This window comes from Microtus ochrogaster, chromosome 8 (assembly GCF_000317375.1).
Source record: "Microtus ochrogaster isolate Prairie Vole_2 chromosome 8, MicOch1.0, whole genome shotgun sequence".
Taxonomy (NCBI): Eukaryota; Metazoa; Chordata; class Mammalia; order Rodentia; family Cricetidae; genus Microtus; species Microtus ochrogaster.
The window spans coordinates 16186139-16201231 of NC_022015.1; the positions used below are offsets into that span (position 1 = coordinate 16186139).

At 44.2% G+C, this 15093-nt stretch overlaps 1 protein-coding gene across 2 annotated transcripts in view; it reads left to right on the plus strand.

The window, feature by feature from the left end:
• The window catches only part of Lcmt1 (leucine carboxyl methyltransferase 1), a 73013-nt gene that overhangs the window by 43492 nt on the left and 14428 nt on the right, over positions 1-15093 (plus strand). For both annotated transcript variants that reach the window (XM_005351182.2, XM_026781664.1), the window contains exons 6-7: positions 1639-1741; positions 9514-9634. In XM_005351182.2, the coding sequence (XP_005351239.1) occupies positions 1639-1741; positions 9514-9634 (224 nt within the window). The remainder of the gene's footprint in view (positions 1-1638; positions 1742-9513; positions 9635-15093) is intronic.

The window sequence follows — 15093 nt, forward strand, 5'->3', positions numbered from 1 at the left end:
AAAAAAAAAACAAAAACAAAAAAAAAATTAGTCTTTGGTAATTATAAGTTTTGTACTTGTTATTTTTCTCTGAGCTCTGGTCATTAGATTCGGGTTCACAAAAATTTGAATGTCTTTTTGATATAGATAATGTTAAAACTGTTTTATGCTGTTCTTTATTGATATACAAGAATGTCAGTTACCACCAGGAATAGCTGAAATTAGACTCCAAAGGGAAAAAAACAGCTACAAAGAAAGAAACATGTATTGAGTGGTTCCATTTTATTACATATATGTGAAAGAGAGGTGTTTTGCTATGTGAGTTTAAGCATAAAGGAAAAAGGCTACAATGTTATACTTACAACTTTAGAAGATGTGGTTTGGATTAATTTTTTCTCTCCTATGATGTGATTTATTTATGTGTGTGTGGTATTGGGGTCCAGCACCGACATAAATTATTTTTTGAACCAGAGTGGAGGTATGGGAATAAAGATACAACTCACATGACTTTATCGGGAGGGAGTTGTTTTTTTTTTTTTTTTTTTTTTTTTGGTTTCAATCGGGAGGGAGTTTTCAGGGATCCTTTATGATTTCCGAATTTGCATCCTGAAAATCATCTGCGTTTATCTTTCAAACAGCTTTTATACCAAAATGTAAACTGAGAGGGAAGTTCATTAGCATTCTGTTTCCTAGGTAGCGGGAAGAATGACTGTGGTTATGTCCACCTTATCCATGTCCATTTTGTCATGTCTTCCTGTCTATCTTCCTGCTCTGTATGCTTAACTCTGTCACGTAGACTAAATTAATACCTCTTCCCCAGGTGACCTCCCAAATTACAAAGAAGGAGTAGAAGTGACAATTAGCATATCCTGACCACTTGCTTTGGATGGTGTCAGTTTGTCTCAAAAGGCTAGGTAACCACTTTTTGTGTGGCAGATAAAAATCGTGCTCTCAAATTCTGGCTGCCATACAATGTAGAAATATGGGCCCCTAAAGTGTGGATGTGCGTTTGAGGCTGCATGTGCCCATGCGACCAGAAGAGGTGTCCTCTTCTATCCTTATCCACAGGGTCTTTCACTGAACCTAAAGATTGCTGTTTCAGTAATAATAGTAGTAACAAAAATAATAATTACTTTATTATTTTAATTAATAATAACAACTATTATTCTTTTGTTCTTTTTTGGGTGGGCTAGGGTTTCTCTGTGTAACTCTGGCTGACTTGCTATGTTGATTAGATTTACCTTTAATTCACAGAGATCTATCTGTTTCTGCCTCCCAGGTATTAGGATTAAAGGTGTGTGCCACCATACCTGGATTAAAGTTACTCTAATTTTGAAAAAGCTGTATCTAGGTTTAAGGGATGGCTCAGCATTAAGAGCACTTGCTGTCCTTCCAGAGGACATAGGCTTGGTTCCCAGCATCCACAAAACCATCTGTAACTCCAGTTCCAGGCTATCTGGTCCCCTTTTCTGGCTTGCGAAGACACAAGGCTTGCACATTATATACAGCCATACATGCAGGCAAAACATCCATACACGTAAAAAAATTTAAAATAAAGTAACCTTTAAAAAAAAAAAGGAAAAGGCTGTGTTCATTAAAAGAATGATGTCATTGACTTGTGTTGAAATGAGATTTTATTTTTATTTTTTGTATTTACAGATGGGCACATGCTGGATTCAAAGAGATATGCCATCATTGGAGCAGATCTCCGAGACCTTTCTGAGCTGGAAGAGAAGCTAAAGAAATGTAACATGAATACACAGTGAGATTTTTTTTTAACCCCTTATGTGTTTGTGATTTTATGTGAGCTATGAGATGCAGTTAGTCATGGTGTAGCTTGTTACTTGCTACTGGTCTTTATTATATCATTTCTACCTAGTGTAGCTTTTTGAGATTTTTGTTTTCTCATTTGTTTTTGTTTTTCGAGACAGGGATTCTTGTGTGACCCTGGCCGTCCTGGAACTCACTGTAGACCAGGCTGGCCTCAAACTCAGAGATCTGTCTGCCTCTGCCTCCAGAATGTTGGATTTAACGGCGTGTGCCACTACTGACTGCCTGGTGTTTTCTGAGATTTCTAAGCATTCTTTTCCTTGTCTGCTTTTCACCTATGATTCCTTTTTAAAGTGCTGGCCTTAATATAATAAACTAAGTGTGAGAGAGCTTATAACAACATGTAAAGAGAGAGCTAGTTTCATAATTCATGGAGACTAACATGTACCAGGCTTTTCTCTTTTGGGCCACCAACCAGCTCCCAAATCATGACATCAAGACTTACTAGTTATGAATGCTTGGCCTAGCTTAGACTTGTTTCTGGCTAGTTCTTTTAACTTTAATTAACCTGTTTCTCTTTATCTACCTTTTGCCTTGGGGCTTTTTACTTTTTCTTCCTGTATTCCTACTTTTCCTGCTCTTCTGTGTCTGGCTGCCTGCCTGGCTACAGGTGTGTCTCTCTCTTTCTCCCTTGTTCTCCTCTCTTTTGTTCCCTCTCTTTTTGGCCTAGACTTTTCCCTCCTATTTATTCTCTCTGCCCCCCCAGCCCTGCCTATCCTTTTTCTGACTAGCTATTGGGCGGTCAGCCTTTTTTTAGACCAATCAGATGCCTTAGGCAGGCAAGGTGAAACAACAGTACATCTTTTCATAATCAAACAAATGCAGTAGAAACAAATGTAGCACACCTTTACTCAGTTAAAGTAATGTTCCACAGTAGAAACAAATGTAGCACACCTTTACACAGTTAAATATTCCACAACACTAGTGCTCATGAAAAGTGCTCCATAAATGACCAAAGTGACAGAATTTCAGGATATATGATATATGCATATCATGCAAACCACAGTAGCCTCCAGATGAGCAGGGCTATCAAACCAAAGTAGCCACCAGATTCAGGACTATCAAACCACAGTAGCCTCCAGATGATCACAGCTATCAAACCACAGTAATCACCAGATAACCAGGGCTATCAAATCACAGTAGCCACCAGATAACCAGGGCTATCAAACCACAGTAGCCTCCAGATGACTAGGGCTATCAAACCACAGTAACCACCAGATGACCCGGGCTATCAAACCACAGTAACCACCAGATGACCCGGGCTATCAAACCATAGTAGCCTCCAGATGACCCGTGCTATCAAACCATAGTAGCCTCCAGATAACCCGGGCTATCAAACCATAGTAGCCTCCAGATGACCAGGGCTATCAAACCACAGAAACCATCAGATGAAACTCTGGTTTTTCTCCCATCAAGGGGGGAAGAATGTGTAAATCTGACTGAATATAGTGTTGATCAGGATGAGAGTGGTGGGGAGTAGGCTGTAGTGACTTACCATGTGGGAATGAACTGGCTACAAGTCATGATGAGGAATAGTGGGAAGTAGCTAGCAGAGTTGAAATGTGCGATTCAAAATTTCCATTTTGGGTATATTTTCCAAACAAGGTGCTTCATGCTTAAGGTAGGTGTTAATTACAACAAGCAGAATAGAGGAAAACTGGAAATGCCCACTAGAAGGATAACGGATGAATAAAACATGAAGTGCATGACTCAAATCAACATGGAGACAACTCAGAATCTAATGATAAATTTAAAATGATGAAGTTGCAAAATAATGCCCTCATTGTGTGACCAGATATGTAAAGCTCACACCTCCAGACTACTGACTGTCTTTTCATAAGTACGCTTACATTGCAGAAGTGGCTCATAAGCAACAAGAAGGTTCCTCCGTCCACACCAAGCTTCTGAGAGCTCTCCTCTGTGGAGATGAGGGAATCAAGTGTGGATTTAGAACCAGGATGCTGGTCAAAGTGAGACTGCAGTTCAACACATAGTGGGAGGTGTCTGCACAGATGAAGATGACATTGGGGTGAATATTTGAAGTTAGTACACACAGAAGTACATTTAAAGGGAAGAGATGGTCAAGGGAATGCTGCTTAGAAAAACAAAGCAAAACAAAGCATCCACTGCAGAAAGTTAAAGAAATGAGCAGCTGGAGAAATAAGTGCCAGGACAAGTGTATTGGGGATAGAGCCTGGCTAAGCTTAGCTGTCCCTGGGGCAGGGGAAGACCTCTGTTCTTCTGAGGAAGGTGGGAGGATGTGAAATATGGGCAAGCTCTGGGAGAAGGGGGAGCATTGAGTCTTCATGGGTTTTCTAACATGTTTGCCACCGTCAGTGTGGGAACGGGGTCTTTGCACACTGATGATCTTCTTGACCTGTTCAACCCACACTCAGCAGCAGGGTTATTCTCTGTAGAACTTGTAGACCCACCTGTTCCATGCGAGAGATGGCTTTTATGGCCTAGTGCTGCCATGGAGTCTCTGGCTCACTGAGAATTCAGAGAGTACTGTTGGTTCCCAGGCCGTGGTGCTGTTAGGAGGGATGGAACCTCTAGGAAGGGGAACTGGGTAGGAGTTACTTTGGGAGCACGCTCCTGAAGGATGTTGGAGCCACAGTCCGTCCCTCTGCTCCTGGTTATGAAGTGTACCCTATTTTGCCATTTGTTTCTGGCTATATCGAGCCTGGCCTTGGGCCCAAAGCAACAGGGCCAACTGGTCTTGGATGGAAAACTCTAAAACTGTGTGCCAAAGTAAACCTCTTCTCTTTATGGCTTTCAGGTATGTGTTAGAGGATGAGAGAGAAGTGAGTCAGTGAACGCCGAGTTCATGTCTCTTGTCCCTGGGATTTCCCACTCACAGTTCTCAGACTATAGCATGTAGCATATTCTTCTGTTGGCCCAGTGCACATACTGATATTCAGGGACACTGGTTTCCTTAGGTTTGTGCTTTGAGAGGATGTCAGTAAGTAACTCAGCGTAGATTGATTGGCTTAGATGCTCCTAGGTAACCGTGGCTCCCTCATCATCAGGAGTCTTAGCTCAATCAAGATATCCCACAGGCATTATCAGAGGCCTGTCTCCATGGTGATTCTAGATGCTGCCGAGTTGACAACACTGTCTTTTTGATGAAATTTCCTTCTAGTCATAGCTTATATAATAGTGATAAAACTTTTGCCACCAAGTCTGGCAGGCTGAGTTGATCTTTATGACTTACATGATGGAAAGAGAGAACCGACTCCCACAGGTTGTCCTCTGACCTCCATATACATACTCATAAACAAATGTGATTAAGGACTCTTTTTTTTTTTTTTTTTTTTGAGACAGGGTTTCTCTGTAGCTTTGGTGCCTGTCCTGGAACTAGCTCTTGTAGACCAGGCTGGCCTCGAACTCCCAGAGATTCGCCTGCCTCTGCCTCCTGAGTGCTGGGATTAAAGGCGTGCGCCACCACCGCCCGGCTAAGGACTCTTTTCTAAAGCTTGAGCAACTATATCTCTTCAGTCATTGATTTATTAGATGGAATATGGTAATATGGTTTTTCTTCCTTTTGTAACATTTCTAATAATATAATATGAGATTTTGTTTTGTTTTGTTTGTCCTGTTTTTTGACAAGGTTTTCATGTACTCCATGCTGGCTTTGAACTTGATATGCAGCCAAGGATGACCACAAACTTCTGATCATCCTTTCCCTACCCCCCCCCCCAAGACTCCCAGTGCTGAGATTGCAGGCATGTACCACCATGCCTAGTTTATGCACTGCTGGAGACCCCAGGGGATGCTAGCCTGAGCTGTAATCCCGTACCATATGACTTAAGGTTACTGTAGAATTAGATCATGGTGTTAATTTGGAGAGACAGTCTTCCTTTCAGCGGTTTACTTTCTGATAGTCACCATGTTTGCAGCATAGACTTACTTCTGTCTCTTTGATTCAGGGTTTGCCCTTCTGTACTGTCATTCAGCTGCATTGGGTTTGAGATATCTGGTGGAGCTGGAAAGATGGCACAGTGGTATGAGGCTTGCCGTGCACATATTTGGACCTGTGTGTGCCCATAACCTCAGTGTGGTGGCGAGGAGACAGGTAGATCCTGGTAGTTCAATGGCCGGCCAACCTAGCCAAAATGAAGAGCTTCTGGTTCTGTGAGAAGCAGTAAGGTCAGAGTGATAGAGGAAGACACCCGATGCCCTCTTCTCCCTGCCCACCCACATACACACGCACGTGTATGGAGACTGGCCAGTGTTCCAGTGAGCACTGGGTGTGCATCTTAGCCAAGTGGAGGTATAGATAATTTTACTGTTTAAAAAGCCAAAATGGAATTCTTGGAAACAGAGTGGCTGGTTGGCACCATCAGGTCAGTGCTAGACTTTGCTGTGGACACCATTTCCTTTCTCATAACTGATGTCAGTTATGAGCATAGGTGCCGTGTCCAGTTATACAGATTGGACTTCTGATAGCATGTGTACTAGGGTGTGATTGTGAGCAGCTTATTTCACTGCTGTATTTCTGAAGTTTTCTCTTTGAGTACTGGAATAATATCAGAACCCAGCAATGCATGTTACAAGTTTATAGGAATGATAGCTGGTTTTTAAAAATCTGAGCCAGGGTGTGGGTGGTGCACACCTTTAATTCCAGCAGGGCTGGAGAGATGGCTCAGCGGTTAAGAGCACTGACTGCTCTTCCAGAGGACCTGGGTTCAATTACCAGCACCCACATGGCAGCTCACAACTGTCTGAAAATGCAGTTCCATGAGATCTGACACCTTCACACCAATGAACATAAAGTTAAATCATTAAAAAAAAAAAAAGAATGTGCCTTTAATTCCAGCAGAGGCAGAGACAGGCAGATCTTTGTGAGTTCAAGGCCAGCCTGGTCTACAAGAGCTAGTTCCAGGACAGACTCCAAAGCTACAGAGAAACCCTGTCTCAATGAACCAAAAGAAAAAGAAAGAAAAAAAAGAGAAAAAGGAAAGTGTTGGACTCTAGCGTCCAAACACCGAGAAGGAGTTGCCCTCAGAGACCATCTCACACACCACAGCCGATGCAAAAGCATGAGGATTTTATTAATTCTGTCATGACAGGGTCCCCCAGCATTTGGGAAGCTGAGGGACCTCGAATAGCTGGTATAGTCTACTTTTAAAGGGGCCACAGAAGCAAGGGGGGTTGTTCTTTGACTATTCTGATTGGCTTATTTGAAAGGGCTATTACCAATAATTGACTGGAGAGCTGTTGCCAGATCAGATGAGGTAAGAGGTCATTTTGACCCCGTTTCCCAGGGGACTGAATCAAAACACGTATATGGGTAATTGTTCAGGAACTGAGTACGTGCGAGTGTAGCTGTTAGGTCCTTGGTTCCCAGGGGAGGAGGGGAAGCACTATGGCACGGAGGCTGAGAGGATTCAGAATTGTCAGAAATGGCTTCAGGATTGTCTTAAAGTCTTACAAAAGAAAAAAAAATCTGAGAAATGTGATTGGGGATATAGGATTGGGGACTTGCCCAGCGTACACGTGGCCCTAGGTTTGGTCCTCGTACTGAAAAAAGAAAGGGGGGAAAAGGAAAATGAGAGAAATGGTTAGGTGTAATGGTGTAGTGTATACCTATAATACTAGCCTTAGGCTGGAGGATCATAAGTTCATCACCAGCCTGGTCTTCAAAGTGAGAACCTGTCTCAAAAAACAAACAGAAAATCTGAGATGCTATTACGTTTCTATAATTTTAGTTGTTGCTTATGGTGATTAGGGGAGAAGTTATGAATAACTTTTAACTTTGGTATGTAGAGATTATTGTAGTTTTGTAGTAATATGTTTAAAAGATATACTATGTTCTTTATCAGTTTCTTATTTTTTATCATTTGATTTCATGTAGTTTATTTGTTCCACAATCTAAAATTAAAGACAAAACAGGTCAGTTTATTTTGGAGAAATAGCCAGTCCTGAGACTCATATGACTTACAGTGAAGGGAAGGGATAGGGACCTAGCAGAGGAGTCAGAAGGACTGCAAATGAATTAAGAAAGGACCAGTGGAGATGTTCTAGAACCACAACAGAGTATTGGGCAGAATGGTGGACGTGGACCCGCCCTAAACAAGTAACTCATATCACTGCTATAGCTTAGGGTGTGTTGAGGAAGGGGGGGGGGTTGGGAAGTGTGTAAGAGCCACAAGATAGGCTAAGCACTAGGAGATGCCATACTGGACTTGACAACCATTACAGTCATTAATTCACATCAACTGGTTTCCTGCACCAATCCACACAGGACCACTCCTGTCAGCAGCCAGTCAAGGGAGGAGGAGGGGCTCACAGCCCTAACCTTTACCCCGGACTACTGGCTATTGATAGATTTTGGAAAAGGAGTGATTGTTGTTTCTAATTGTCCCTCTGCTGCTGAGCCCATCAGGCTGCAACAGATGGCTCCAAACGCATTCTCACAGCGATGGCCCTCAGGAATCTTGGTGGATCATAAAACAAAGAATAATCATGAACATGAGAGAGATTTGTTGGAAGTGGGGGAGAGGAGAGGATTGGTGACAGAGGAGGTGAGAGTAGCCAGTATGCAAGGCATATGTATGTGAAATCATAAAAAGGTTTTTGCAGCTACTTTGTGTCTGGTAGATCAGTGCATGCTATTAATGGAATCTTGTAGAACATAACCATTCAAAACAACATTGTTATTAGCTTTTTAATTTTATTTGGTGTTGGGGATGAAACATAGGGCCTGATACATGCTAGGAAAGCACTGAGCCACTTAATAAAAACAAGCAAGCAAATAAATAAATAAAAGGCTTAGGTATTCTAAGCCTTTATTTTTCAGCTTTTTTTTTTTTTTTTTTTTTTTTTTTTTTTTTTCGAGACAGGGTTTCTCTGTGGCTTTGGAGCCTGTCCTGGAACTAGCTCTGTAGACCAGGCTGGTCTCGAACTCACAGAGATCCGCCTGCCTCTGCCTCCCGAGTGCTGGGATTAAAGGCGTGCGCCACCATCGCCCGGCTATTTTTCAGCTTTTTTATGGGAGACCTTCACTTAAGAGGAATTAGAGTCTGTTAAGTGAATATTGTAATTGCTGCATATCTCAGCTCAGGGGTTTGAGACAACTCACATGTTGCTAAGGATGCTGTGAGTTGACAGTGGATGCTGGACTGAACTGGGTGCCTCTTTCTTGGGGCCAGGCATGCAGATAGCTCCAGGGGCCTGAGCAACCAATGGATGGGCCAGCTGGCAGCCATCAGCCACGATGCTTCCTCATTCTCCTCCCATCACTTGGCTGCCTGGAACCCATTTATTTCTATCAGGATTCTGTTGTAGGAAACGGTCAGGCTCCACTGCAGGTGATGGCCACACTGTCTTGTGTTTGCTGCTGCTCATTGCTGTGATGGCCAGAGCAAGGGCTTCAGTTCACGGGAAAAAGAATAAACTCCTGTGATAGGAGAATCTGAGGGTACCATTGCCCCAGGACAGTAGGTGCACGGCAGCAGCAGGTCCGGCTCTTTTTCTGCATCCCACCCTACGTACTGAACTGGTTTTCATAGAGGGACACACCTCTGCTCCTTGTGCTCTTCTCAGGAGTTATGTCTTTTGACACCTGTACTAGACATTGATCATACAGTGCTTGCTGCGTCTGGATTTCTTGAATATGAACTGCCAGTGCTACCACGTTTGTGTAAATCGATGCCTTGACTTGATGAAAACATACTTACCTCTTCTTTTTTTTTCCTTAAGATTGCCAACACTCCTGATAACTGAATGTGTGCTGGTTTACATGACTCCAGAGCAGTCAGCCAACCTCCTAAAATGGGCAGCCAGCAGTTTTGAGACGGCCATGTTCATAAACTACGAGCAGGTAAGAGTTTCCCAAGGTGGATTCTGCATGGGCTTCCAGTGTAGCTTTGCCTCCGTTCTTCCTTGTTCATTCCCTTCTGTCTGCAGCCATCGGTCTGTTCTAGCAGCCCCTTTTCTCTTGGTTTTTTGACTTCCCAACAGCTATTAGCAGAGATTTTGGAACTTAATTCTTGGGAAAAGTTTAAAAAATTTTTATTTTATCATTCTATTATCCACAGATATCTATAGAACTTGAGGCATAATGGGGTGAGGTAATTTTGACAGTAATAGCAGGAGGAGCAAACTCAAAGGCCGCTAGACAGGCAGGGATGTGAAGGAAGACGTTGACTGTGATGGTGCAGAGGATGGAGACTAAGGGACCTGGGGCTGCCACTCAGGAGTCGCAGGAAGGTGTGGCCTGAGGGGGCTGGGGAGGTTGGGGACAGAGGTAGCCTAGACTGGCTACTTGTGAACCACATGGAGATGGGGACTGATGGACTCCTCAGGTCCAGCCAGGAGTTTCATGTGGGCATTTGACCTAGAGTTGCAAGAGCTTCTAATTTTGTAAGGGAAGTTTGATATACTCCTGTATTGCAGCATAAAATGCCCTAGTCCTACGATCACTGACATTGGTCTGGTAGCTGCAGGGGAAAAAAACCCTCTTGGAGCTTTGAAATGGTCCTGCATGAGTCTGAATCCTGTGTGATGAGGACAAGTTGCGTCCAGTCTTTGTGCCTGTTTCCTCGCCGAGAACAGTAGCACCCAGCGTCCTAGTGTGTTGTGAGGCATGCATGACTTAGTATATGCATTTCCCCCTCCACACTGCCTCAGTTCTCTAAGTGTGGGCTCTTGAGTCTTCTGAGCTCTAGTTTGTACTGCTGGGAGAGGTGGGGGTGATGATATACCCATGTGCACCATGTGGAGGCCTCTGTTGCTCTCTCTGTCTTGTTCCTATGAGATGGAGGTCTCTACACGGAACCTGGAGTTTGTCTTCCATTTCCAACCCCCTCCCCCAGCACTGAATTATAGTTGCTGTAATGGTTTGGATAAAACGGTGCAGTTCCTTGAGGTGTGGCAGCGGGCCATGAGGGGCAGCTGGTCCCACCACCCGAGGTCTCTGTGTGAGAGGCAGCGGGTGAAAGATTGTGACGGACTGGCGGGGCAGCTGGTCCCATGAGGAGCCACAGTAGGTGAGAGATTGATAGACATCATACAGAGAGAGACAGGAGAGGGAGAGGTAAGGGGGGGAGATGAGAAGAGGCAGCAGTCACCTCTTCCCAAGAGAGAGCCCACTCAGGCTGAAGATCTTCTTGCCCCAGGGAAAGGGGGGGCAGGGCGGGACTTGTCTCTTAAAGGGACAGGACAAGCCAACAGCAGATCATAACATTTCCATCTCTTTTTTATTTTTTACTTTTATTTATATATTTTTAAGATCTATTTATTTATTATGCATACAATGTTCTGTTAACATATATACACCAAAAAAGGCACCAGATCTCATTATAGATGGTAGTGAGCCACCATGTGGTTGCTGGGAATTGAACTCAGGACCTTTGGAAGAACAGCTAGTGCTCTTAACCTCTGAGCCATCTCTCCAGCCCCTCCATCTCTTTTTTATAATAAAAAGGCAGGAAGTTAGGCAAACAGATTAAAGGAAGTGATTAGGTAAAGCGGCACAGTTCCACAAGGGGCAGTGGGTACAAGGTGAGGAAAGGCCAGTTCCAGGAGGAGCTTCTGCACGTGACCTGAGACCTGTGGCCCTCCGTGGGTGAGAGATGGATAGACACACTGCAGAGACTGTGGTATAGTTTATTTAGTGGGTTATGGAAGGGAAGGGGGGAAGAGAGAGTGAGGTGGGAGAGGAGAGGTGGTGGGACAGAGGAGCCCACTCAGGTGAAAGCCCCGATGGAAGGGGGAGTGGGCGGGGCTTGTGTCTTAAAGGGCAGGACAGACCATTACATTCCCATCTCTTTTTTATAATAAAAAGGCAGGAGATTAGGCACAATAGGTTAAAGGAATTGGGATGGCGGGTTATCAAGACTGCTTTCTGCTTATTTGTGGGCGTCGTCTTGGGGGGAACCTGAGAAAGCTGGATGCTGGTCACATCCTGGGGTAGCTGGTCACTTTACTCCTGTCCAGGGTTTGTGGTATGGAACTGTCCAGTGTCTCTTGGACCTGTTTAAGGTATTGGCAGAACAGAGGACAAAGTTAAGATGAGGAAAAAAAAAAAATTAGGACCAGGGAATTGAGAGGGGTGTATCTGACCTGTTTAAGGTGGATCCTTCAATTTGACTCCTTGGAACTCACAAGAATTCTTTGGGTTTGTAAAAACATAAGTTTTAGACATCTATATTGTATAAACGGTCACATATTTATGTCAGAATGACTGTGACAGATATTTTTGCATAATGAAAAGTATCTTTAAGACTGTGGAAGGCAACCTGAGAGAGAATTTTGTTAACTTGTAGCTTATTGAAATTTGTTTGGTGAGGCTGTCCTTTTAAATGACCTCTCAGCTGTCAAACTGCATCAGAGATCTTTGAGAAGGATAAAGTTTTACTTGAGTTATTGATTAAAAAACGACAGAGAACTTACTTGGTTGGTACCTAGAGCAGTAGCTTTACTCCTCAGGGTCCTCCATGGTCGCTGAGAGTCATATTTGCCTTTTGCTGTCTAGCGCAGGGCCTGCCAGGCTTCAGAAGATCCTGTGGGCTAAGAAATCTGTAGGAAGACAAGCCTACCTTGACCTGAGCAGCAAGGCTGTCACTTCTAGCGATTCTCTCCACTGTGTGGAGATCTTCAGTTTAGACAAAAGGCAGTTTTTCCCAGTGGTCAGTGCTTGGCAGTTGAAGCAAATTGCAGATGGACATTATTTTGTGCCCATCTGTCTTCTGTCTTCTTGGTAGGAGGTAGAGTGCTGTTGCTAGGAGCCAACCTGTCTCTTTGTTTTGAAAAGTCTTTTAATAATTAAATATTTAAATACCATATTCCCCAGATCTTTGAGCGTTGAGGGCTGTTTGCCGGGTATAGATGAGTTATAATTACAGTATAGAATCTGCCTGGAGAGCTGGGTCCAAGCTTGACTGTACTGCCTCTCAACAGGTAAGATTTATACTTGTAAAAGACATAGAAGAAAAAAACTGCTTGCAATAGAAGCTTAACAGTAAAACTGACAATGATAGAGAACAGCTTAATATATTTTAAAGCAGGGTTGGATTAAATATACCTTATTTTTGTAAGAGACTTAAAAGTACATACCAATTTAAGACATGAGACTTACTGCTTTTTTTTAGTCTGGAATGAGATATAATGGACAGTTATAACATTTAACAGTAAACATAAGTATATTTAAGTCACATGTATGCACACATACACACACATTAGAGTTAACTCAAGTCACATGTACATACACATACACAAACAGGAGTTGGGCAAAGTGGATGCTTTTGGTGGGCCCCACCAAAATCATGTCCCTGTGTAAAACATAACAGAATCAGTAAGAGGAATTTAGAGACAAAAACATAAGTAAATCAGGGAACTAGGCATGGAATATCTCAGTAAAGATGGTGGGACTTGGTCACCCAACCTGGACTTCAGTTAAGATGGCGGTAAGGTGAGGTCACCTGACCTCAGTTAAAATGGCAGTTGTCATGTGTTGTACGGAGAAGCCACATTTTTTGAGCTGCGGGAGTTTTAAATTGATAACAACAAAGACATAGAGGCCTTTGTGATTTAAAACAGAATTACATCTGTGTGGCCACACCATTCACACATTCTTTTATATATGAAGTAAAGAGAAAAATTGCTCAGTACCATGATCCACCCTGTCTCCAAGCTGCTGAGCCACAAGTCACAGCGGGGAGCAAAGGCTGAAATTGAAAACAGCTGCCTAGTAGATCGGACTAATCCTGTTGGTTTCTACTGGACCAGCAGTAGCAGTGACAGGGATAGAATAGAAGGAATGGAAGCAAGAGGAAAAGAACATTTTCAGACAGGTGGCAAAGGGGCTGCCTAGTGAAAGGAAAACGGAGCCAGCGGGACAGTGGCAGAGGCAGGTGGCTGATAGTTTCTAAGGGTTTGTTTCCCATGCCGAAACCGTGAAAACCCTCAAAAACAGCAGGCACCTCAAGGCCTGTAGGGAAATGTCTTCTCTCAATAGGCAGGGTGATAATGTAGCCTGGCTGACTCTGGTCCATGGTGATTCAGATGTCAGAGGCTAGAGGCTGCCCCAGGTGGTCTCTCACAGTGGGGACCACTTACGTGTGGTCCAAAAGACAAAAACAAAACAAATCTGAGTGCCCCCTGGTCTCAAAGTGAACACACCACTCAATGTGTGCAGTGCTAGCGTGGGAGACTACCTCTGGTGGTCCTGTCATGTTTTTAGCTAGGAGAAGCAACCAGAGATGGATGTCAGTGAAGGATTCAACTGTAGTTGTGAAGGCCATGGTTGGGGGCTTTTCCCCCATTTGTAGGAACACCAGAAAGTTGCCAGGAGTTCAGTGGTCAAGGCCTCAGGTTCGGAGAAACGGTTAAACTGATAGAAGGGGAAAACTCATCAATGGAAGCCCAGTGTTCCTCGTGTCCTCACCCTGCCCAAGGAGGGAATGCAGAGAGAGCCTGGCCGAGTCACGGAGCACCAATGTAATGGTTTAGATAAAACAGCACAGTTCCCTGAGGGGTGGCAGCGGGCCACAAGGGGCAGCTGGTCCCACCACCTGAGGCCTCTGTGGGTCCCAGGTGGGTGGGAGGCTACAGGTGAGAGACCTGGGGGATTGGCAGGGCAGCCAGTCACAAGAGGAGCTGCGGCCCTGGGTGAGAAACGAATAGGCATGCCACGCAGAGAGAGTGTGGATGTAGAGTTTATTTAGTAGGTTATGGAAGGGAAGGGGAAGGGAGGAAGGAAGAGAGAGAGAGAGAGAGAGAGAGAGAGAGAGAGAGAGAGAGAGGGAGGGAGGGAGGGAGGGAGGGAGGAGAGAGAAGAGGAGAGAGAGAGAGGAGAGAGAGAGAGCGCTCAGACAGAAGGAGGGAGTGGGCGCAGGATTTGTTTCTTAAAGGGACAGGACAGACCATTACAGTTGCTATGTGGCCAAACTGACTTTTATGTGGGTTCTGAGCATCTAAACAAGATATTCAGGTTTGTGTAGTAAATGGAACCACCTTCCTAGTTACAGTTCTTTGCTGTTTAGAACTTACCTTATAGAAATTAATGAAATGCTACATAGCACCAGGCAAGTGTCAGGGACCAGCCTTGACAAAAATACCTCTTGCCAGATAAGGGTGTGGGGATTAGAAATATAGTAAAGTATATGTGTTATTCTTTTTTAACAAAAATGCTGCAAGATCCCTGCGGCAGTAGGCAGCAGAAATGCTGTAGATCCCAAATGGTGGTAGCGGGCCATGTGGTGGCAGGCAGCGGGCTCTGGGAGCAGCCAGTCCCAGGCAGAAATGGCTGCTGGTCCCAGAGCGGCAGCCCAAGCGAGC